This window comes from Hylobates moloch, unplaced genomic scaffold, assembly GCF_009828535.3.
Source record: "Hylobates moloch isolate HMO894 unplaced genomic scaffold, HMol_V3 SCAFFOLD_1, whole genome shotgun sequence".
Lineage (NCBI taxonomy): Eukaryota > Metazoa > Chordata > Mammalia > Primates > Hylobatidae > Hylobates > Hylobates moloch.
Window position 1 is genome coordinate 136375264 of NW_026652276.1, and position 25857 is coordinate 136401120.

The 25857-nt window shown below is 39.8% G+C and overlaps 1 protein-coding gene and 1 long non-coding RNA gene across 14 annotated transcripts in view; one reads left to right on the top strand and one right to left on the bottom strand.

Annotated features, from left to right (window-relative positions):
* Positions 1 to 19910, top strand: part of LOC116812579 (uncharacterized) — a 123484-nt gene extending 103574 nt beyond the window's left edge. For 6 of the 9 annotated variants that reach the window (XR_009215371.1, XR_009215372.1, XR_009215373.1 and 3 more), the window contains 3 exons: positions 1636 to 1728; positions 9832 to 9954; positions 12971 to 13595. This is a non-coding gene — a long non-coding RNA (uncharacterized LOC116812579). Of the gene's footprint in view, positions 1 to 1635; positions 1729 to 8596; positions 8682 to 9831; positions 9955 to 12970; positions 13596 to 19834 lie in introns of those variants that run through there. The other 3 variants (XR_009215374.1, XR_009215377.1, XR_009215379.1) reach the window with 3 other exon arrangements.
* Positions 1 to 25857, bottom strand: part of AVL9 (AVL9 cell migration associated) — an 88214-nt gene that overhangs the window by 5321 nt on the left and 57036 nt on the right. For 2 of the 5 annotated variants that reach the window (XM_032758353.2, XM_032758355.2), the window contains exons 9-15: positions 24590 to 24659; positions 23110 to 23642; positions 12242 to 12388; positions 9822 to 10041; positions 7174 to 7291; positions 3039 to 3092; positions 2423 to 2511 (exon numbers count right to left, since the gene is read on the bottom strand). In XM_032758353.2, the coding sequence (XP_032614244.1) occupies positions 2423 to 2511; positions 3039 to 3092; positions 7174 to 7291; positions 9822 to 10041; positions 12242 to 12388; positions 23110 to 23642; positions 24590 to 24659 (1231 nt within the window). The remainder of the gene's footprint in view (positions 1 to 2422; positions 2512 to 3038; positions 3093 to 7173; positions 7292 to 9821; positions 10042 to 12241; positions 12389 to 23109; positions 23643 to 24589; positions 24660 to 25857) is intronic. The other 3 variants (XM_032758354.2, XM_032758358.2, XM_032758357.2) reach the window with 3 other exon arrangements.

A 25857-nucleotide genomic window follows, 5' to 3' on the forward strand; every position in this document is an offset into this window, starting at 1 on the left:
GTTTCAAAACAATCCCTTTCCATGGGAATGTCTTAACGAAAAATAGATGATTTTTTAGCGTAGGAGCCTACTTGCCTAAGCATTCTGAAAGTATTCATCAAACTGTTTCTTCAGAATTATTAGAGAGCTTAAAAAGTCACACTGCTTTGTGCATCTTAAATACCAACTTGATAATCAATAACCACCTAAACAGGGAAGAGTGGTTAGACTGCTTTAGGGAAATATGCTTTTGTCATCTAAAATGAAGTTATGTTACACAAAGATGTATAGAGCTCTATCTATCTGCCCCAGGTCTATTGTGTTTTTGAACATTATCTCAAAAGTTGATGTTAGGCCAGGCATGGTGGCTCACACCTATAATCCCAGCACTTTGGGAAGCCGAGACGGGTGGTTAGCTTGAGTCCAGGAATTCGAGACAGCCTGGGAAACATGGCGAAACCCTCTTTCTACAAAAAATAGAAAAATTAGCCAGGCATGATGGCACATGCCTGTAGTCCCAGCTACTTGGTAGGCTGAGGCAGGAGGATCCCGCCAGGGGTTGCAGAGAGCCAAGATTGCGCCATATTGCACTTCAGCTTGGGCAACAGAGACCGTGTCTCAGAAAAAAAGGTGATACTAAGTGAAATTATTTAAGTTGACTAATACACTCCCACTATTCTTGGAGAGAAGAGTATAGAAGAGATTTGGCTTTAGAATTTAACTATCAGTAGCAGCATCACTAAAAAGTAATAATGTATAATAATGTATCTATAATAATCTATAATATAGCATAGTTTTTCTATTAAAAAATAAAAATTCAAAATAAAGGCATATTGTTTGGAAATACATGTTTGTGTGCTAAATTCCATTCCTTTGCAATAAAACTAACCTAGTGGTAGCACTGTGTGTTCTTTGTCTTAACAAATGAGTCTGTAAAGTTTTCTGTCTCTCTAGGTATTCAGAAAACTAGGGATATAAGGACCCCTACACAAAGATTACTTAGTTCTGGGGCTTTTGAATTGTGTTCAGTATTGGTTAGTCAACCTCTTTCAGAAGCTAGGGAAGTAGTAATGCCCTATTTTTACAACACATTGTATGACAAAGCAGATGGGGCAAAATGTAAATAATTGGTGAATCAGAGATAATTGGGAGTTTCTTGCACTGTTGCAATGTTCAGGTTTGAAACTACATCAAAAAAAAAGTAAAAAATATAGAAAAGGAATGAAAAATTTTAGAACTGATGTGGAACAATATTCAAAATATTTTAAGTGAAAACAGCTAGGTGCAGAAGAGCACACTACCATTTGTCTGACTTTGATAGTTACATTGGCCTCATCAAATGAGTTGGGGAGTATTACCTTATTTAAAGATTTTGTGTAAAACTAGTATTATTTATTCCTTAAACATTTGACAGAGTTCAAACTGAAGCCGCCTGGGCAGCCTGGTTTAAATTAAAAACCTTATGGCAAGGCTTTTCACGTTAAATTCAATTAATTTCTTTCTTTTTTTAAGACTCTTGCCCTGTCACCCAGGCTGGACTGCTCACTGCAGCCTTGACTTCCTGGGCTCAAGCAATCCTCCCACTTCAGCCTTTTGAGTAACTCGGACTACAGGCACACACCACCATGCCTACTGACTTTTTAAATTTTTTTGTAGAGATGGGGTCTCACTATGTTGCCCAGGCTGGTCTTGAACTCCTGGACTCAAGCAGTCCTCTCACCTCAGCCTCCCAAAGTGCCGGGATTACAGGTACGAGCCACTGCATTCGGACCAATTTCTTTAATAGATAATAGGGCTATTCATATTTTCTTTTTGCAACTGTGTTGGTAATGCGAATCTTTAAAAGAATTTGTATATTTCATTTATGTTGTTAAATTGGTTAGCATAAAGTTGTTCACAATATTCCCCTATTTTCTGTTCTTTTAATTTCTGTAAGAGCTACAGTAATGTCCCTCTTTCATCCCTAATGTTGGTAATTTGTATCTTCTTTCTTTTTATCTTTACCAGTCTATAAAGATTTTACAAATATTGTTGATCTTTTTGAAAAACCAACTGTTGGCTTCATTTTCTTTATTGTGTAATACTACCTTAGAGGACAGCAGTTCCTAATACCTACTTTTATTATGAGTCTCTGCCATTTATAAAGAACTGTGGACAGCGCAGGGAATGGGGGAAGAAAACTCTGGTGAAGCTTGAATCTTGGTAGGTGGCAGAACAGTGACTTCATCAGAAAATTTTGTCACTCTCTGTTAGATATAAGGGAGTTTGACCATTTGGAATTTGGAATTTTTCAAATGAGTAAGACAAAAATTTTAAAAACTCTTGTATTACTACGTGATAACACAGATCTTTACAACTTTGTTTGTTTTATCAATTACATATTAAAGATAGAAAATGGATGTGTTGTGATTCTAATTTGTTGCTGGCTAAAGGCATGTCTTACCAACAGCTTTTCCTGTTTGTACAACATTCCGGCTAGTTGTGACCATGACGTTTCCAATTTTTTTGCCACGTTCACTATTCTGAACAGAACTGGGTAAAAGATAAAAGAAGTGTTAAGTACAATTTTAAAAAAATCTCACACATGCACACAGACATATATAGACACACATACTATAATCACTCTGTAACCATCCCAAATTAGAATTACTGAGAAAAGAAGCTAAATTATTATTTGGTATGAATTAATTTATTAACCTTTTAAGCATGTGCATTTTCAGAATACACAAAAAGAACATACAGATGAACCAAAAAGTGGTGAGGACATAAGAATGTATGTATGGCTACATCTCTCTGACAGCCACGGTTTGCTAAAAGCACTTCACCAGAATAAAAATGGTAAATCCTCTTTAATAGTTCACACCATCCTGTATGAAACAGTGGTGTTTTCGCTTTGAAACATACACACTGCTGAGCTAAAGAATGTTATGCACATATTTGGTTACTATTTGAAGCATAAGTCTATCAAGTAGAGAAAAACAATTCCCAATTAGCAATGAAACACATGGCATAAATTCAGACTTTTAAGAATTTTCCCAGTATTTTCTCTAAGTACTTACTGTGAGAACCTTAACTTCATGTCTGATACTGAGTATTGGCCTTGAAATGGATGGCTGTAAAAAAAGTTTGAGTTTAAACTATCAGTATTTTACCAAAAAGGCTGCAAAAAAGAGTTATCACAAGAAAATATTAGTAAACTTCTCATGGACGACACAGCTGGGTGGTAGTGCTGCGTTTGGTATCAGGAAACTTGGCTTTGATCACAGCTCTCCACTTAGAGTGATGACATCCAGAAAAGATTACTTAACCCCTCTGAACTTTAGTTTCCTCACTTGTAAAACAGGTGTGTTGTGTGTTTTGTGTATGTGTGTGTGTGTAGCCTGTTTTAGTGCTATCCTGACATTCTAATTTATTTGGTCTGTCTTGGGTGGGGCTCAAGTATCAACACATTTTTTACAAGCTCCCCAGGACAGTCAAGGTGAGTCACTGGTTTTAGGACATGGTCTGGCCGGGCACGGTGGCTCACGCTTGTAATCCCAGCACTTTGGGAGGCCGAGGCAGGCGGATCACGAGGTCAGGAGATTGAGACCACGGTGAAAACCCGTCTCTACTAAAAATACAAAAAATTAGCCGGGCGTGGTGGCGGGCGCCTGTAGTCCCAGCTACTCGGAGAGGCTGAGGCAGGAGAATGGCGTGAACCCGGGAGGCAGAGCTTGCAGTGAGCCGAGATTGCGCCACTGCGCTCCAGCCTAGGCGACAGAGCGAGACTCCATCTCAAAAAAAAAAAAAAAAAAAAAAAAAGGACATGGTCATAGATCATACCTTGATCCTGGCCATCTTATAAATGTGTGCTATTGGTTATGCAAAGATTTGTGGATGGATCAACAAAATCTCTACTTTCTGTTAGAAAAGCAACTCAAAAGGCAGGTCTTAAAAAAAAGCACTATCATTATTTTTGTAGGAAAATACATTATTCACACTTCCCTATTTCCATTATATTAAAAGAAAAAAGTATATATATAAAAAATCAGGCATTCTGCAATTATACAGACAGTAGGAAAAAAAAATCAAGCAACTTGACCACATAAAATGGAGGGGTCAATAAATATCCAATTCTTATCTCAGGGGTCCCTCTGTCAAGGTCTAACAAAGAAAGTGACCCTAGTAAAATCCATAGCTACTTATAAAATTAATGGTTCTTCAAATGACAACAAACTACTCTTCATGGCCCAAAGTAAGCACATGTGACACTTCTTATTCTTAGATTCCTGAATCACAGGATTGAAATACTGACACATCACTTGATCATTCTCTATGTTCCTGGAATGGCTATATTTAAGGGATGAAATATACCTGCTGCTTGTTAAGTTAGAATGCTGCCTTCCCTAATCTTTAGGAGTTAAAGGGTTTCATACTTCTCAAAAGTTATAATTAGTTTGAAATATTTCTAAATGACACCCTCTGATAACAACAGAAGTCTAGCATTTATTTTTTTTGAGACAGAGTCTCACTGTTAATCAGGCTGGAGTGCAGTGGTACAATCTCAGCTCACTGCAACCTGCCTCCCAGGTTCAAGCGATTCTCCTGCCTCAGCCTCCTGAGTAGCTGGGAGTACAGGCATGTACCACTATGCCCGGCTAATTTTTTGTATTTTTAGTAGAGACAGGGTTTCACCATGTTGCCCAGGCTGGTCTTGAACTCCTGAGCTCACGTGATCCGCCCACCTCGGCCTCCCAAAGTGCTGGAATTACAGGTGTGAGCCACCAGGCCTGGCCACATTTGTTATTTTTAATTTGGTAAAAATGTCAAAAATTGGCTATTGAAGAAAACTAAACTATTTCACCCCAAAATATACTTCTTTGATGTATTTCAAGATGGCTATTCAGAAGGGCTGGAAATGCAAGAATTACTGAAAAGCTGTCTTTTTGGGGGCAGATTTCCATCTGTAGAGAAAATCTGCATTAATGCAGCCTGGTTTGCCCTGAGGCCCTCCAATATCAAGATATAGGAAAGATGAACCGAGTGTCTGACACCTTTAAAGGTCTGAAAGAAACATTTACCATCAATTCTCTCTGAGGGCTGCTACCTGTGAAGTTTTATCTCTATAAGACGACAAACTCTGCTGCCAGGCCTCCTTTCTTCTCCCTCCCACAACCTGTCCTGCCACCATAACCGGACTTACCACCATAACCTGTTTTTGGCCATGCTCCAAGCCCCCAATTCTTTCTGTAACCTAAAGATGGTATGTATATAAACTTGTGTACCCCGTTGGCGGACTGGGTACATGAGCTTGGGTACACAATCCAATAAATTTGCATGCCATTTCTCCTTTTAATCTGCCTTTTGTCAGCTGACTTTCCAGTGACCCTTCAGAGGATGAAAGGGAAGTTCTCCCTTGGCCTGCACTATCATATCTGCATGATTTCCCTACCTATATATTTCAGTTAACAAGTCCTTCTTCAGCCTTCTTTTCAATCTAAATAGCCTCAATTTCTTCACATGTTCTTCTAAGCACTATTTCATAATCCTTTTAAAACTCATTTCAGGTAAGGCTCTTTTGGACCTGCACTAACATCTGTAGAGCTGGTTCAAGTTAAAAGCACCAGATGTAGTGACAGATAAAGATCTGACCAGGCCTCCCAGTGCAGGGCCCAGGGAGGAGACTAGGATGGCTCTGCGTGTTGACTGCTTGGACAGTCAAGGCCGATCTGCCTTCCCAGCACCACCCTGTGAGTGCCACCCTGCTAAGCACCTCCACATCTGTTTCCCTTCAGCACGCTGAGAATACAGACTTTGTAGTCAGTGAGGGAGAACAGTTTGAACTCAGCCCTTTCATTTAATACTATTAAAATAGTTTTGCCTTTTAATTCTCTGTTTTTACTATATTCAAATGGCAATATAGGTTTCTGCTATAGCCAAGTATGATGATTAAATTCACCAAAATTGGTGTTGAACCTAGTACTTTAAAAGATGGGGTCTCATTATGTTGCCTAGGCTGGCCTCTAAACCGTGGGTTCAAGTAATCCTGCCTCAGTCTCCAAAGTAGCTGGGACTATAGGTACCTGCCACCACGCCTGGCTAAATTTTTTGTATTTTTAGTAGATACAGGGTGTTTCACATCGTTAGCCAGGATGGTCTCGATCTCCTGACCTTGTGATCCACCCACCTCAGCCTCCCAAAGTGCTAGGATTACAGGTGTGAGCCATTGTGCCTGGCCTTATCTTTTAATTTAGAAAAAAAGTTCCTGTATACACTATATCAACTGATCTCCTTCAACGCTCTCTGTAGTATTCACACTCAGATGTTATTGTTTCATAATGGCTCTAATCAATGGCCTTTTATACCTGTCTGGGATAAAGCCTTCATCATCAACATTCAGTATTACAGCAGGTATTAAGTTTTGTTGAATTTTAGAGTCTGATGGGGAAACCAGGTCGACCATATATCCAGGAGTCCAAATATTAACTTTTTTTTTTTTCTTTTGAGACAAAGTCTCCCTCTTGTTACCCAGGCTGGAGTGTAATGACATGATGTTGGCTCACTGCAACCTCTACCTCCTGGATTCAAGGGATTCTCCTGTCTCAGCCTCACAAGCTGGGACTACAGGCGCCCACTACCACGTCTGGCTAATTTTTTTTGTATTTTTAGTAGAGATGGGTTTCAGCATGTTGGCCAGGCTGGTCTTGAACTCCTGACCTCAGGTGATCTGCCCACCTCGGCCTCCCAAAGTGCTGGGATTACAGTCATGAGCCCAGCCTCAGATACTAACTTTAATAGGTTTCGCATATGTCATGTTTTAAAATCGCCTCCTAATTTTACTCATGCAGTAAACCAGTGGTATTTCCTTCTAGGAGTCTATCTTGTTGAACCATTCTGTTAAAGAATAGCTCCAGGGAAAAAGAGAAGAATCATTGTGTACTGAGCATCACCAAGTGCCAGGGACTTCCTCTCTGAATCACACTGAGAGCCAGGGAAATGTTAGTGCTTCCCATAATGCTCATGCTTTTTGTATAACAATCTGCATATGGAAGCAGTTTCTAAGCTGTTTCTCTATATTTGGGAGCCTTTTTATGACCTACTTAAGGGGATTCTTGAAGATATTCACAATATCAAAGTTAAAATAGATTTTTCTCTGTATTGGGCACTCGTAAACCAACCATTTACGTACTATCAATCTTCAGAGGATGCGCTTACTTTGGATTTATTTCTGCAAGTGCTGGATGCTTGTTGCTGTTCCACACCCTGTAGTTGTGAGTATTCTTCCATGCTGTAACAAAAGTTGTCCCATAGTCCGATAATATCTTTTCATTGTCTGTCAAGTAAATATTTGAAAGAATTTGAGCTGGGCTGTAGCCATTCAGGGATGTGAAGATTACAACCAAAAAGGGTAAAGGAATGACTTTATCCCCCTGCCCTCCCATATTTGGGGGGAGACAGCCTACCAGATGTCAGGAAACTTGAGTCTAGTTCCAGAAATCCTGTTAAGGAGCTATGTGGCCTTTGGCAAGTCACTTAATCACTCAGAACTTCATTTTCCTAACTGGAAAATAAGAGGGTTGAGCCAGATACTTTCCAAGGTTCCTTACAACTCCAAAATATTTCCATGTTCTCTTTACCATTATAAGGATAGTATTAATCAAAAACTGTATGCTTGACAGTGAATAAACATACTGATTTCTATGTATGGCATAGGCAATTGGGATATCTTTCTACTTTTTTATAAATGCCATTTTTCTACAAAAAAAAAAAGATTAAGAATGAATACACAAAGTGGTTCTTTCAGTCATGATGTTCTCTTCTTTGGACTTTGTTTATTTGGTGTTTCATTCTTGAATTTCCTAGCATTTCACTGTCAAAAACACTTAAAAAAAGGCCAGGTGCGGTGGCTCATGCCTGTAGTTTCAGCACTTTGGGAGGTTGAGGATGGTGGATCACTGGAGGTCAGGAGTTCGAGACCAGCCTGGCCGACATGGCAAAACCCTGTCTCTGCCAGAAATACAAAAATTAGCCGGGCGTGGTAGCGGGCACCTGTAGTCCCAGCTACTCGGGAGGCTGAGGCAAGAGAATCACTTGAAACCGGGAGACGGAGGTTGCAGTGAGCCAAGATCATGCCACAGCACTCCAGACTGGGCAACAAGAGCGAGACTCTGTCTCAAAAAAAAAAAAAAAACAAAAAAAAACAAAAAACCAAAAAAAGACTTAAAAGAATATACTGAAAACTGATAAAGTTTTCAGCTTTATCAATACCATGGGAAAGCATCCATGTGTGTTTCCTCTGCTTGGAAGATGAGAAATAGTTTGGAGAACTGATACAAATGGCTATTACTTTATATATTAATTGCATGTTGTTTGCTTTGAAGGTGAAATACAAAGTACCTTTTGTTGCTAGGAAAGGAAATGAATGAGATACACAGTTCCATACACAGCATAAAGAAGTTGTTCTAAGAACACTTCCTCAAGCAGTTCATTGGGCTGAATTTCCTCTTCTGACCTTGTTACTTGTTAAGAGTATGGGCCTAAGCCAAACTGTTTGGGATCAGATCCCGCCTAAGCCTCTTATCAGATGGATAAGCAAGCTATTTAACCTCTGTGGGCTTCATTTTCTCTTCTGTAAAAGGCAATGACAAGGTACCTACCTTCAGGATTGCTGTGAGGATGAAATGAATTACTAGATGTAAAGTGCTCAGAACACTGGTCCCGCATATTTTTAATGTTCAAAAAAAAAGTGAGCTACTATTATTTAGTGCTTATAGCCTCCTGGGCAAATATTTTTTAAAAAGCAAATTAATTAAGCTACATGACAGTGGAGACTGAAGTTTTCTTTCTAGATTACCAAATGATTTAGGGTTACATTGGTAGTGGTGGCAAACATTTAAAAATATCCCATTAACAAATGAGGACTTGTTCCTCAGCTGTCTTTTACAAATGAAAAACTCTCCCGAAACCTGCTCTAAAACTCCTATGTGCACTGTGAACAACTAACCTGGGAGCATGTGGTGGTGGTGGTGGTGGTGGTGTTGATTAAAAAAATCTACTGATACAACAATGAATGTATCTAATGCCACTGTGGAGCTGTACATTTAAAAATGGTTAAGATGGTAAATTTTATGCTATGTGTATTTCATCACAATTAAAAAAATGGTTAGTTAACTGAAACAAAAACACAAGCTCAACACATTTTTAACAACTTAATAAATATCTGCCAAATGTCCAAGGTGAAAAGCTCACTGCAGAGCTCCATTTTCACTATTTATATATTTTTTTCCCAAGGGGAATGAGATAGTTTTAATGCAGGAGTAAGTCCATGTTTACCTGCCCCATTTTAACCATTTAATAGGAATAATATTTCTTAGAATGGGTTATAAATTTGAAGATTTAATCACTTACAACATGATTTTCAATGATTTCTATTTTTTATACTTTCTCCCTTTATACATCTTAAAAAACATGTAGGCAGTATTCATAAACAGCTGCCAAATACTGATATGAATATGAAGCAGTCATGTAAAAGTGATGATATATGTTCATGTTATGTTGGTATGTGTTGTTTCTATTATAAAGTAATAAAAAGTTTCAGAAAACATGTATAAAGGGATCCATTTTTGTAAAAGGACCACCAAAAGCACCATAAAACCAAAATCCAAAATATAGGCATAGGAAAAGATCTGCAAGGCTATAAAAGTACTAAAGACGTTAAAAGTGGCTATCTCTGTATGAGGGAATAACTGGTAATTTTTCTATAAGGAATATGTATTTATTGTGCAATCCAAAAATCTCATAAATGTTACAAAATGAAAAATTATAATAAAACAGGTAGCTGTATGCGCTGTGTGGTTTCTTACCTAATTGCAGTGTGGCAGCCAGCAGGGCGTGAATGTAGACCGCAAACTGGGCCCGGATCCATTCGTCACCTCCCTCCCAGCCCGTGCCATCTAGGAAGACGTCATCCCGATTCTCAGTCACGTGCCTCACTAGGTAATCTGCGAACCTTAGGTCTGCAGTGGTTGGGTTAAGCAGCTTCCTGAGTTCTGGATCATGGATCTGGATCAGAGCTTCTTCTACCTAGAGGGTATCCAGGTACAAGTCAGAGTCTGGGCATTCACGCAGACATCCATGCCACACTTTACAGAGTAACTATGGGGAAGGTGGAGCTGGAAATAAAAAATATGAATAATAGCATTCTCAAAAGGTGAGTCTAAGAAAGAGGTTTGTACACTGAAGTTTTCTATTTATAAAATGCTCATTTTCTGTTTTTAGAAAATACATACATAAATATAGTATTTTAAATTACAAAATTACTCACCTAGATTGCAAATATTTCGGAAAATATAGAAAACATGTAAAAATCACCTTTATTTCACTAGCAGAAATGAACACATTTAACAAGTATAATTCCTTAAATACTTTTTCTTTTGAGTGCAGATACTTTAGAATATTCTTTTTTTTTTTTTTTTTTTTTTTTGAGATGGAGTCTCGCTCTGTCGCCCAGGCTGGAGTGCAGAGGCACAATCTTGGCTCCCTGCAAGCTCCGCCTCCCGGGTTCATGCCATTCTCCTTCCTCAGCCTCCTGAGTAGCTGGGACTACAGGCGCCCGCCCCCACGCCCAGCTAATTTTTTGTATTTTTAGTAGAGATGGGATTTCACCGTGTTAGCCAGGATGGTCTCAATCTCCTGACCTTGTGATCCGCCCACCTCGGCCTCCCAAAGTGCTGGGATTACAGGCGTGAGCCACCGTGCCCGGCCAGATACTTTAGAATATCTTATTATGTAATATTTGATATACTAAAAAATACATGTAACTTACAGGTTAGTTTTGAAGTATAATAATAAAAGAAATTCCTACGAACCCACCAACCAACTACAGAACTAGAATGTAACCAATAATGTTGAAGCAGCTGTATGGTCCTCCCATCCGTATCCTCCTGTCTTGGAAAATGTACATACTTTTTCTTCTTCAAATTTGGGATTATAATAAATACATCTTTGAATCCTGGACTTTCATTATATTATAACCATTTGCCCAAGAAACAGGTTTTCATACTTTCTGTCAGAAACTACAAAAACCTTAGTGTGGCTGAATTTTTTTTTTTTTTTTTTTGAGACAGAGTTTCACTCTATCGCCCAAGCTGGAGTGCAGTGGCACGATCTCGGCTCCCTGCAACCTCTGCCACCCGGGTTGAAGCGATTCTCCTGCCTCAGCCTCCCGAGTAGCTGGGATTACAGGCACCTGCGACCATGCCCAGCCAATTTTTGTATTTTTAGTAGAGACGGGGTTTCACCATGTTGGCCAGGCTAGTCTTGAACTCCTGACCTCATGATCCACCTGCCTCAGCCTCCCAAAGTGCTGGGATTACAGATTTAAGCCACTGCAGCTGGCTTTTTTTTTTTTTTTTTGGAGACAGGGTCTCACTCTGTCACCCAGGCTGGAGTGCAGTGGTGCGATCTTGGCGGATTACATGTGTGAGCCACTGCGCCAAGCCTCATAAAATTTCTCAAAAATTATTTCAGGCTGGGCACGGTGGCTTACGCCTGTAATCCCAGCACTTTGGGAGGCCGAGGTGGGTGGATCACCTGAGGTCAGGAGTTCGAGACCAGCCTGGCCAACATGGTGAAACCCCATCTCTACTAAAAATAGAAAAAATTAGCCGAGCGTGGTGGCGGGCACTTGTAATCCGACCTACTCGGGAGGCTGAGGCAGAAGAATCACTTGAACCCAGGAGGTGGAGGTTGCATGGAGCCGAGATCGTGCCATTGCACTCCAGCCTGGGCAACAAGAACGAAACTCTTGTCTCAAAAAAAAAAAAAAAAAGATTATTTTAGTTGTAAAATAACAAACGATTTAAACTTCTTATATATTGATGTCAAATATTTATTCTTAGCTTTCATCTTGGTATCAAGAGCATTCTAAACAAGCTAGAAGGATTGAAATTATTTAAACAACAAACACATGTTAAAAATCGTGAGGTAGTGGTAGGCCCAGTTGCCCAGGTTGGAATCCTGGTTTACCTGTTTACTGGCTGTTTGATATTGTACAAATCACTTCATCTCTCGGTTCCTTAGCCTCTGCAGGTATAAAATGTGGATAAGACCGTGCTATTGACTGTGTTTTTGTGAGAATTAGACCAGTTAATACACATAAAATACTTAGAATACATGGCATGCAGTATGCAGTTATCATCATTACTAATGTTGTTACTATGTATTCATAATTGTAGTTAAGAAAGGAAAACTGGGATGAGCAGGGCCAAGTACACACACTCACACATAAACGTACTTCCACAATGGCATCACTGAGGTGTTTCTGTTGTCGAAAAAGGATGTTAGTAGCTCCAGCAACAAATCCCCGAACGGTGACATCGGAGAGAAGATGATGTTGCTGCAATGCCATGTAAGGCAAACACAGATATCCCTATGAATTAGAAGAGTAATAGAAAATATCAGAAAAGTAAAAGGTTACCTTTCTCTTTAAACTTAGCGAGCTAACAGTAGGAAAAGAAACTTCCATTCTTCCTTGCCCTGTCTGTAAGTCAGCTAATCTTTGACTCAATAAAATAATATTCCAGGGGAACTTCAAGTCTTGACTACAGTAAGTCCAGTTAATGATTAGCTAATTGTCTCCATGAATGGTCAAATCTTGGCAAGGGTTTAATATGAAGGTTGTCTTTCTTGATCACTTTGTTCTCATTCAATTTAAAAGCCTCCACAGTAACTAATGAATTGAACCTTTTTGTTTAGGAAATGATGCATGAAGCCTGTTAGTAAGTACGTTGTTTAGTAGAAGGCTGTTAAAAATTTAAAATACATGCATCTGCACATAACCACCAAAGCACGGAGAATAGCAAAGTACTGCATAGCATTTGTTATACTGTCCTATGTTAAAAATCATGCAAAAAGATTTCAAGATATTTGCTACTAAATATTTAAAGCAAAAATGACACTGGTAGTATCTGTGTATTTAATTAATTTCCATTTGAATTTTATTTGAAAACAGCATTGCTCCAAAAATTACAGTGGAATTGCTAAACTGCAGCAAGCATCTAAGTATACAAAAAATCCAGCATAGTTCCTGAGAGTACAAGTGTTAACACTGGAATGATTCACTGAAGGAAGATATGCAATTTCTGCTGAAAGATTCCAAATCGGAATGGGTTTTCAACAAGTGGCATGACTTGTTATACAGCCAGGAAGGCAGACTCACTGAGCCCCTCAACTTGTTTTCAGCCTCAAGTTCTATAAGTTTTATTTTTTTACATCTCATCACTTTTTAAAACACAGAATTATGTCATCTGGATAATGTCGTGTTTACATCATGAGACAAATCTCTCTGAAGGCAGGAGATATCCCCTTTGCAACTTGATATTCTTTATTACAACTAGGAGAGCGCTTTGTGTGTAACTAACAGGTGGTTGTTAAATACTTAACATGAAAGGGAAGGCTTCCAAAAGTTGGAATATATGTCGGAATATATGTCTAGTAATTTGGTTATATTCTTACTCTTGAAAATGTCTTTGTTGCTTGATCAGACCCTAACAGAAGCAGCAAAAATAAATCCATACCTTTGCATTAGAAATGCTCAGTACAGAGCTTCTCAACCCAGGCTCCTCATTCAGAATCAGTATTATATTTCATAATAATAACAAAACTAAAAAGTATGTTTTTAAAAAGTAAGTAGGTCAAAGCTTTTAAAAAATGTTTAAAAATCCTTTAAAAATTTATAAATATATATGCTTTTTGGCCCAGCATTCTACTTGTAATTTATCCTACAGTATCCTACAAATATTGTATCATGTGTGATATTATATTTATGAAAATAAATGCAATACCAAAAAACTCGAATCCAAACTCTTCATGAATAGGGGACTAAATAAATGTTCATCCATACAATGAACCTGCAGCCATAAAAAGTGATGATGTTCATCTCCAAAGAATATTATGGGCTGGGCATGGTGGCTCATGCCTGTAATCCCAGCACTTTGGGAGGCTGAGGCAGGCGGATCACTTGAGGTCAGGAGTTCGAGACCAGCCTGGCCAACATGCTGAAACCCTGTCTCTACTAAAAATTCAAAAATTAGCCAGGCATGGTGGCAGGCACCTGTAATCCCAGCTATTTGGGGAGGCTGAGGCAGGAGAATCGCTTGAACCCAGGAGGTGGAGGTTGCAGTGAGCCAAGATGGCACCATTGTACTCCAGCCTGGGCGACAGAGTAAGACTCCATCTCAAAAAAAATAAATAAAATAAAAAAATAAATAAAAAGAATATGACGTAAAAAAAAGAATAAGCGGGCTGGGCATGATGACTCACACCTGTAATCCCAGCACTGTGAGAGGCCAAAGTGGGAGGACTGCTTGAGCCCAGGAGTTCGAGAATGGCCAGGCAGCATAGTAAGACACTGTCTCTAGAAAAAAGAAAAATTAAATTAAAAAAAGGGCTGGGCGCGATGGCTCACACCTGTAATCCCAGCACTTTGGGAGGCTGAAGAGGGCAGATCATCTGAGGTCAGGAGTTTGAGACCAGCCTGACCAACATGGTGAAACCCTGTCTCTACTAAAAGTATAAAAATGAGCTGGACCCGTGGTGGCGAGTGCCTGTAATCCCAACTACTCAAGAGGCTGAGGCAGGAGAATCGCTTGAAAAGACCAGGAGGTGGAGGCTGCAGTGAGCTGAGATCATATCACGGCACTCCAGCCTGGGTGACGGGCACAACTCTGTCTCAAAAAAATAAATAAATAAAAATAAAATAAAATAAAAATAAAGGGCAAAAATGGGCACATTCTGCTACCATTTGTAAAAAGGGAGGGGAAAATATGCATTTGTTTCTGCATAGAATACCCCCAGAAGAAAACATAAGACAGTGACAATGTTGGCTGCCACTGAAGAGGGCTGCTGGATAGCAGGGGATGGAATGGAAAGGGGACTTTTTATTAGCGATGCTTTGAAATCTTTCAAATATTGAACTATGTGGAAACATTACATATTTATAAAATTATTTAAAATAGTTCAAAATAGCTTTAAAATTGTAGCATTACTTGCTAGGTGTGGTGGCTCATGTCTGTAATCTCAGCACTTTGGGAGGCCAAGGCGGGCAGACTGCTTGAGCTCAGAAATTTGAGACCAGCCTGAGCAACACGGTGAAACTCCATTTCTACCAATAATACAAAAATTAGCCGGGTATGGTGGCCTGCGTCTGTGGTCCCAGCTACTCAGGAGACTGAGGTGGGAGGATCCCATGAGCCTAGGAGGTCAAGGCTGCAGTGAGCTGAGATCACACCACTGCTCTCCAGCCTGGGTGAAAAGCAAAACTCTATCTTAAAAACAAAGTTACAAATAAAATGAAACTTAAGGGAATTATAAATTAAGTCATCTTTTGGGGGAGGCAATTGTGTATTTTTTTAAAAAGTACCAGATACAATAAAAGCCAAACAAAGAAATGGCTACTGTTCTTTAAAAAAGTTTTAAGACTCAGCAAAACAGAACAATACTTGAAATAATCTTCCCTATCTCTCAAACACTAAAAGTCACATTTATTTATTTTTTTTTTTGAGATGGAGTCTCGCTCTGTCGCCCAGGCTGGAGTGCAGTGGCGTGATGTTGGTTCACTGCAAGCTCCGCCTCTTGAGTTCACGCCATTCTCCTACCTCAGCCTCCTGAGTAGCTGGGACTACAGGCGCCCACCACCATGCCTGGCTAATTTTTTTTTTTTTTTGTATTTTTAGTAGAGATGGGGTTTCACCGTGTTAGCCAGGATGGTCTCGATCTCCTGACCTCGTGATCTGCCTGCCTCGGCCTCCCAAAGTGCTGGGATTACAGGCGTGAGCCACCACACCTGGCCAAAAGTCACATTTATTTGGCCACAGATTGAGGTAACTTTTTTAAAAATTAGAAACAATTTTATTTTTATTCTCGATCCCCAGTGCTTCATTTGACTAGCCTTAAACATTATTATTATTATTTTGGCTGGGTGTGGTGGCTCACACCTGTAGTCCCAGCTACTTAGAAGGCTAAGGCGGGCAGACTGCTTGAGCTCAGGAGTTCAAGACCAGCCTGGACAATATGATGAAACCCCATCTCTACAAAAAATTAGCTGGGCGTGGTGGCAGGCGCCTGTAGTCCCAGCTACTTGGGAGGCTGTGGTGGGAGGATCACTTGAGCACGGGAGGCGGAGGTTGCAGAGAGCCGAGATTGCACCACTGCATTCCAGGCTGGGCAAGAGTGGTGAGACCCTGTCTCAAAAAAAAAAAAGATTAAAAAAAAAATTAAAAATTTTTAAAAATAATAATAATTTGTTAAGATGAGCTCTTGGTCTTTTGGCCAGGCTGGAGTGCACTGACATGACCATGGCTCACTGCAGTCTTGACCTCCTGAGCTCAAGTGATCCTCCCACCTCAGCCTTCCAAGTAGCTGGGACTACTGGCACATGCCACCACACCCAGCCTTTTTTTTTTTTTTGGAGGGCAGTGGCACGATCTCGGCTCACTGCAACCTCCGCCTCCTGGGTTCAAGTGATTCTCCTGCTTCAGCATCCTGAGTAGCTGCAACTACAGGCATGTGCCACCACGCCCAGCTAATTTTTGTATTTTTAGTAGAGATGGGGTTTCACCATGTTGGCCTGGATGGTCTTGATCTCTTGACCTCAGGTGATCTGCCCGCCTCGGCCTCCCAAAGTGCTGGGATTACAGGCATGAGCCATCGCACCTGGCCCCAGCTAATATTTTAACTTTACTTAGTATGAGTTGAGGTCTCACTACGTTGCTCAGGCTGGTCTCAAATTTCTGAGCTCAAGTGATTCTTCTGCCTTGGCTGTTTTAAAGTTTTTTAATCGACAATAATTGCATTGAGGTAATTTCTTTATTTTTTTTTTTTGAGACGGAGTTTTGCTCTTGTTGCCCTGGCTGTAGTGCAATGGCGTGATCTCCACTCATTGCAACCTCTGCCTCCTGGGTTCAAGAGATTCTCCTGCCTCAGCCTCCCAAGTAGCTGGGATTACAGGCATGTAATCCCACCGCCACACGCAGCTAATTTTGTATTTTTAGTAGAGATGGGTTTCTCCATGTTGGTCAGGCTGGTCTCGAACTCCCGATCTCAGGTGATCCGCCTGCCTTGGCCTCTCAAAGTGCTGGGATTACAGGCGTGAGCCACCACCCCCAGTCGCATTGAGGTAATTTCTAAATAGAGTTCCATTATAGTGACTCAACTAATTTTACTAAATAATGGCAATAATCTCATAACTAGAAAAGAGGGAGAAAGTTGATGCATGAGATTAAGTCAGGTGGGACTCCGAGCTCCAAGGGCTCCAGTCCTTTCTGGCCAGTCCTCCACTAACTATTTTGCTCCAATGTGCAGCCAATTCCAGAACACTTTCAGTAACAAGATGGGAAGACTTAGAGAAGAATGGAAGAAAAGCCCTCAGGATTGTCTTTTCACAGCAGAAAATAGCTACTGTATCTTCCTCTTTATCTTTTTTTCCCACTTCCCTCATTCCCCTTCAATGTTCCTCTGGTTAGAAAGTGATGGAGCAGCATAGCATAAATATTACACAGGCACAAATCATCCTCTAATTTTCCTACTTCTCCTTCAGTGTCCCAGTTGCCTTCCCATCACCCTATGGGCAGCCTACCCCACAGTTGCCTCTAGCCCCACCTCTTCTTCCTTAGCAGCTGTTTCTTCTCTACACTTCCTGAATCAGCTCTCAGGCTTTCCTGAGAAGCATATTTTAGAAGCTAGTATTGACAGCATTTACATAGTAAGCATCCTCTCTGAAACTGACATGAAAGGCATCAACCTCAGGCAAGTTCAGGTACCAGAGAGAGGATTAGAAAGTTGGGAAGCTGAAGACTTTCTTCCGGAATTGTTTTATTATGTAGAAATTTGTTTCCATTTATTCATATGATAACTACTCTACTTCAGCAATATTCCCCAGGCACCCAGGCTTCTCTCCGGCTATTTCTAAAATTACTTTTCAAAATGTTTTGCTAACCTAATTCCTTCTGTACAAGGATTTTAAGATCTTCAAGAGAAAAAAGCCTAAAGACAATTCGGTTTTAAGAACATTTTATATTCCAAAGTTACTGACATGAAAAAGTCAGCATTGGCATTTAAAACTGTGATTAAAGAAATTAGATTTTCATCCAAACACTCAAAAAACATAAAACCAAAAAACTATTTTATAGGGATGTTAGTAAGCCCATCATGTATTTAATACTGATACTGTATACGGCACACAAATCTAATATTCCGCTAAACATGCTTTATTGACAAGACACAAAATACATCTTTACATTGCTTTAATTTGTCAGCAACCTGACAAAACCAAAATCCCTCTCCAGTTAATTTCTCTCTTGATATCTTCACAATAGTAAAAATTAAGAGGGCAGGTCGGTGAAATAGCAAAGTCAGGGCTCTGAAAGGTATAGGAAGTCATAACATAGTTCAGAAAGCCCACAATTTGTGGCTACTTGCTTTACCAGTAGTCTGAGAAACCCGAGTTTTCTCCCCAAGTTCTTAAATTCCAGTTTTAAGAAACTGCATTGATTTAATCATGAAATCAGTTAAGAGAATTTCCGAATCCCAAGCAGGTTACAAAATGAAGAAAGATGGCATTCTGTTTTAACTATTCAGCAAAAATGACTCTGGGCAAGTACATTTTTGCAAAGCTGGGTAAACCCAGAAATAATTTATCGAATAATATAGGAGAGGAATACATATATTGTTCAAGCCAACACTACCCATCTTTCTTTTCCACATAAAGTGGAATATCACTTCATGGATACCAGACAGTATTCAGGGAAAAACAGAATACTTTGTTCTAGTAACTGAAAAGGTGGTAGACTGCCTTTCATGGTAGACTACAAGATCACAGATGGCAAGAATTCAGAATCTAGTATGGTGTCTGGCTCCTGGAAGGGCAATAAATACAGTTGGTTCTCCACATCCATGGGTTCCCACATACCAGATTCAACCAACCTTGGATTAAAAATATTGAGAAAAATAATAATACTAAATTAACCCCAGCATAGTAACTATTCACATAGCATTTACATTGCATTAGGTATTATAAATAATCTAGAGGTGATTTAAAGTATACGGCAGAGGCAGGGCACAGTGGCTCACGCCTGTAATCCCAGCACTTTGGGAGGCCGAGGTGGGTGGATCACCTGAGATCAGGAGTTTGAGACCAGCCTGGTCAACATAGTGAAACCCTGTCTCTACTAAAAATACAAAAATCAGCCGGGCAGAGCGATTGGCGCCTGTAGTCCCAGCTACTCGGGAGGCTGAGGCAGGAGAATTGCTTGAACCTGGGAGGTAGAGGTTGCAGTAAGCAGACATCACGCCACTGCACTCCAGCCTGGGGGATAGAGTGAGACTTTGTCTCAAAAACAAAACAAAACAAAAAAACCATATATGGGAGGATGTGCACAGGTTATATGCAAATACTATGCCACTCTATATAAGTGACTTGAACATTCTCGAATTTTGGTATGGGGGAAGTTCCTGGAACTAATCCCCCATGAATAATGAGGGATAACTATACTTGTAGAATAAGAAATGAAATAGATTTTTTTTTTCTGCTCTACTTTGAAAAACAATTCACAAATAGGTAAAAGTTTTTCTGCAAAGGATGAAAAAAACATCCAAACAATGTAGCTTCCAGAATATGTCTCAGCATCCGTGTAACTTTATTTTTATATAGAGACAGAGTCTTACTCTAAAGCTCAGACTGGAGTGCAGTGGCACAGTCATGGCTCACGGCAGCCTGAAAGTCCTGGGTTCAAGAGATCCTCTTGCCTCAGCCTCCCAAGTAGTGGTGACTATAGGCATATGCTACCGTGTCCAGATAATTTATTTTACTTTTTTGTAGAGATGACGTCTTGCTTTGTTGCACAGGCTGGTTTCTAGATCCTGGTTTCAAGCAATCCTCCCCGCCTCGGCCTCCCAAAGTGCTGGGATTACAGGTATGAGACACTGTGTCCAGTCCAGTGTAACTTTTGACCCAGTGAAGTTGACTGCTTCATCTTAATGCATTACTGACATTAAGAAATGATATCCTGAAAAGACTGAATTAAAGATTCAATTTGATTTACTATATTGCGTTTAAGTTATTAAAAAATTTCAAATACATTCTGAATGGTTTTTATAACAAGATTAAAAAATAGTGTTAGAACTATTAGCCAAAACACTGTTATATTCAAATGAAGTTTACTAATATAAGTACACTTAATAAGTGTATGTGTTAAGTATACTTAGTAAATACATATGTATATTTGTATTTGTTAGTTATAACTTACCTCACTTATAAGTGATATAAGTTAGACATCTAAGCTTTTTTCTTTTAAAATTGTAGTATTTTAATACATATAGGCACTCTTTTTATTGTACTTCACTTTATTGTGCTTTTTCTAAGCTGAAGGTTTATGGCAACCCTGCAACCATCAAGTCTATCAGTGCCATTTCCCCAACAGCCTGTGCTCACTTCCCTGTCTCTGTCACATTTTGGTAATTCTCACATCTCACACGTTTTCCTTATTACTGTGTTTGTTATGTTGATCTGTGATCCGTGATCTTTGACGTTACTACTGTAATTGTTTTGAGGTGACATGAACCACGCCCACATAGACAGCAAACTTAATAAATGTTGTGTGTGTTCTGGCTTCTCCACTGACTGGCCATTCCTGTCTCTTCCCCTGTCCTCAGGCCTCCCTATCCCCTGAGATGCAGCAATTTTTAATTAGGCCAACTAACAACCCTACAATGGCCTCTAAGTGTTTAAGTAAAAGGAAGAGTCTCACATCTTATTTGAAATCCAAAGCTAGAAATGACTAAGTTTAGTAAGGAAGGCATGTCGAAAACTGAGACAGACAGAAATCTATGCCTCTTGCCCCAAACAGTTAGCCAAGTTGTCGATGCAAAAGAAAAGTTTTTGAAGGAAATTAACAGTGCTACTAAAAGTGTTTTTGTTTTTGTTTTTAAACCAGTGAACACACAAATGGTAAGAAAGTGAAACAATAGCCTTATTGCTGATATGCAGAAAGTTTGAGTGGTCTGGATAGAAGATCAAACCAAACAGAACATTCCCTTAAGCCAAAGCCTAATCTAGAGCAAGGCCTTAACTCTCTTTGATTATATGAAAGCTGAGAGAGCTGAGAAGATGCAGAAGTATGAAGCCAGCAGAGTTAGCTCACAATGTTTAAGAAGCCGTCTCTGTAACATAAAAGTGCAAGGTGAGGCAGCCAAGTGCTGATGGAGAAGCTGTAGCAAGTTATTCAGAAGATCTAGCTAAGGTCATTGATGAAGGTGGTTACAGATTTTGAATACAACAGATTTTCAATAAAGACAAAACAGCTTTCTATTGGAAGAGGATGCCATCTAGGACTTTTGTGGGTAGGGAAGAAGTCAATGCCTGGCTTTAAAGCTTCAAAGGACAAGCTGACTCTTACTGGGGGCTAATGCAGCTGGTGACTTTAAGTTGAAGCCAATGATAATTTACCATTCCCCAAATCCTAGGGCCCTTCAGAGTTATGCTAAATCTGCTGCCTGTGCTCTAGAATGGAAAAACAAAGCCTGGATGACAGCACATCTCTTTACAGCATGGTTTACTGTATATTTAAGGCCACTGTTGAGACCTACTACTCAGAAGAAAATAAAAAAAGATTCCTTTCACAATATGACTGCTCATTGACAATGCACCTGGTCATCTAAGGGCTCTAATGAAGATGTACAAGGAGATTAATGTTTTTTTCATGCTTAGGAACACAACATTCATTTTGGAGCCCATGGATCAAGGAGTCATTTTGACTTTCAAATCTTATTATTTAAGAAACACATTTCATAAGGCTATAGCTGCCATGGATAGTGATTCCTTTGATGGATCTCAGCAAAGTAAATTGAAAGTCTTCTGGAAAAGATTCATTACTCTAGATGCCATTAAGAACATTTGTGATTCACAGGAGGAGGTCAAAATATCAATATTAACAGGAGTTTGGAAGAAGTTGATACCACTCTCATGAATAACTTTGGGGGGGTTCAAGACCTCGGGGGAGATTTGGTGGAAACAGCAAGAAAATTAGAAGTGGAATCTGAAAATGTGACTGAATTGCTGCAATCTACTGATAAAAGCTTGAACGGATGAGGAACTGCTTCTTAGGGATGAATAAGGAGAGTGGTTTCTTGTGATGGAGTCTGCTCCTAGTGAAGATGTGGTGAATGTTGTTGAAATGACAACAAAGGATTTTTATTCATTTATATTTAAATAAATTAAAACTTATTTAATAATTAATTGTACTTCACTTTATTGTGCTTTTAACATAATTATTATTTAAGTTTTATTCACTTTGTTGTGTTTTTAAAATAATTATTAAATTTTAAGTAATAAACATTTATTATTTAAAAAATAATAGAGTCTCCCTCTGTCACCCAGTCTGGAGTACAGCGGCGTGATCACAGCTCACTTTAGCCTCAACCTCCAGGGCTCAACCGAGCCTCCTAATCTCAGCCTCCCAAGTAGCTGGGACCACAGGCACGAGTTACCACATCTGGCTAATCAAACTCCTGGCCTCAAGTGATCCTCCTGCCTCAGCCTCCCAAAGTTTTGGGATTATAGGCATGAGCTACTGTGCCCGGCCTGAAGTATTTTTAAATTAAGATGTGTACATTAAAAAAAAGATACAATGCTACAACGCACTTAATAGACTACAGTATAGTGTAAACATAAGTTTTATATGCATTTGGAAACAAAAAAATTCCTGAAACTCGCTTTATCACAGTGTTCTGTAACCGAACCATAGTATCTCTGAGGTGTGCCTGTATTTATTGAGTGCAATCAAGGCTGTCTGGACTTCCTTAATTCTTTAAGGGGAAACCTGAATAATTAAAAATAGACCCAAGAGAGTGATTGTGCATATGACTCACATCTACTAAGTTTCAAAACATTTACCAATCAAAATCCCCTATATACTTCCCTATAGACTTATACTATGGTCACGGATGCCACAGTACTATATATTTGGTATGTACTTTACAGTTTTCAAGGAAATTTTTCCACCTGAAAATGTGTTGAATACCAAAAGTTCAAAAGTTAAACTCTAAAAGGATTTTTCAAATTCTTTAAGGAATTCGATAAAAAATATTACACTTTACCTTTGTGAAGATGGCCAGGGGCATGCCATACTGATCCTCTTCCAAACCTGAAATGAGCCCTGGTATCAGGACTACTTGTCCCGTATTAGCTTGAGGTTGTACAGTAATTGGAAGACTCTCTGAGGGGACAGAGTCCTTTGAAAACATTGTCTGGTCTGATCCCAGCTGTTCCCTTTCTTTCAAGTTGGGGTCCTCTAAGACACTAGGATCCAAAGTTTCCCAGTCACTTTCTGAAGAATCTGGAGATGGGCGAGATGGAGGTTTCAAATATTGATTGGTATCATTGGGTTCCTGCCCTTTGCTGCTGTCTTCCACTTGGAACAAAGGCTCCTCAGTCTTCATGGCAGCATCTTCTCCATGGTTTCCTGCCATGACTTTCCTGACAGTTCCCAAGTTGGTATGTGAAACGTCAGCAGTGGATGCAGAAACAAAATCATCTGCACATGGGTTACTTTCCTGAAGCCCACCATCTTCAGACATACTCTTCCGGGGTCTGTACTGAGAACAGTCACTGAGACCATGTTCAATCATGCCTAAAATATGCAACATTAAAGAACAGCTTGGCTTATAATAATATGGAAGAACCTAAGAGCTATATATTAGTAGACTCTCCTATAAAATTTAATAAGCTATGCTTGTACACATTTTAGTTAAAAACAAAAAGAACAGAAAGAAACCCAGACAAAAGAGAGAAACCTATTTCCAAAAGGAAAATGTCATATTAAAATAGAAAGGATAAACCTAACAAATTCATGTTTGAAACTTTCTTTTTTAAAATTAATTAATTAATTTATTACTATACTTTAAGTTTTAGGGTACATGTGCACAATGTGCAGGTTTGTTACATATGTATCCATGTGCCATGTTGGTGTGACGCACCCATTAACTCGTCATTTAGCATTAGGTATATCTCCTAATGCTACCCCTCCCCCGTCCCCCCACCCCACAACAGTCCCCGGAGTGTGATGTTCCCCTTCCTGTGTCCATGTGTTCTCATTGTTCACTTCCCACCTATGAGTGAGAACATGCGGTGTTTGGTTTTTTGTCCTTGTAGTAGTTTACTGAGAATGATGATTTCCAGTTTCATCCATGTCCCTACAAAGGACATGAACTCATCATTTTTTATGGCTGCATAGTATTCCATGGTGTACATGTGCCACATTTTCTTAATCCAGTCTGTCGTTGTTGGACATTTGGGTTGGTTCCAAGTCTTTGCTATTGTGAATAGTGCCGCAATAAACATACGTGTGCATGTGTCTTTATAGCAGCATGATTTATAGTCCTTTGGGTATATACCCAGTAATGGGACGGCTGGGTCAAATGGTATTTCTAGTTCTGGATCCCTGAGGAATCGCCACACTGACTTCCACAATGGTTGAACTAATTTACAGTCCCACCAGCAGTGTAAACTTTATTTCTAAAAGTTTAGGTTCCAGTACAAGTTAAACAAAAGAAAGAGTAGATACTGCTGTTTTCTTACCTGGAAAAAGGGATAACACAGTCATCAGTGCACCCACCAATTTATTCACTGGAGAAATATAAAAAAGAACCTGGAATGGAGTCAATCAAAATCAAATTAGAAAACCCATGAAGACGTCCATAATGATAACAAATAAAAAAGAAGGAAAAGTTCTTTATATAAGAATAACAGCTGGCTGGGCACAGTGGCTCATGCCTGTAATCCCAGCACTTTGGGAGGCTGGGGTGGGCGGATCACGAGGTCAGGAGATCGAGACCATCCTGGCCAACATGGTGAAACCCCATCTCTACTAAAATACAAAAACTTAGCCGGGCATGGTGGCACATGCCTGTGGTCCCAGCTACTCGGGAGGCTGAGGCAGGAGAATTGCTTGAACCCAGGAGGCAGAGTTGCAGTGAGCCAAGATCACGCCACTGCACTCCAGCCTGGCTAGAGAGCGAGACTCTGTCTCATTAAAAAAAAAAAAAAAAAAAAAAAAAAAGAATAACAGCTGCCGGGTGTGGTGGCTGGCTCACACCTGTAATCCCAGCACTTTGGGAGGCCAAGGTGGGCGGATAATGAGGTCAGGAGATCGAGACCAGCCTGACCAACATGCTGAAACCCCGTCTCTACTAAAAATACAAAAATTAGCCAGGCATGGTGGCACACACCTGTAATCCCAGCTACTCAGGAGGCTGAGGCAGGAGAATTGCTTGAACCCAGGAGATGGAGGTTACAGTGAGCCGAGATCATGCCACTGCACTCCAGCCTGGGCAACAGAGCGAGACTCAGTCCAAAAAAAAAAAAAAAGAGTAACAGCTAATAAACATAGAAGTACTAATAGACAAATCACCATTTAGCATCCACTGTGATTTAGGTACAAATTACCAACAGATGCTAAAACTACTGTGAAACAACAGGATAGTCACAATGTCTGAAATTTATCATTCTACGGATTAGCTATTAAGGTGGCAACCACCACCTCAACCAAATGAGCCAACTTCACATCACCAATACTACTACTACAAATAGTTATGGGCCTCCTGATATTATGTCCTGACAGAGACACACCACTACCTGTGTAGGATTCTTGCTAAAAAGGTTTAATCTGAAACTAGCCACAAGAAAACAAACAAATCTCACCCTAGTACACTAGTCTTGATTATTTTTAAAATGCCAGTGTCACAAAATATAGAAAGAAAAGAACAAACAAAAAAAGAGAGAGAGGTGGAAGACCTTTTTGAAATAAAAGAGAGCTAGCAATGCAGTACATGATCCTTGACTGGATC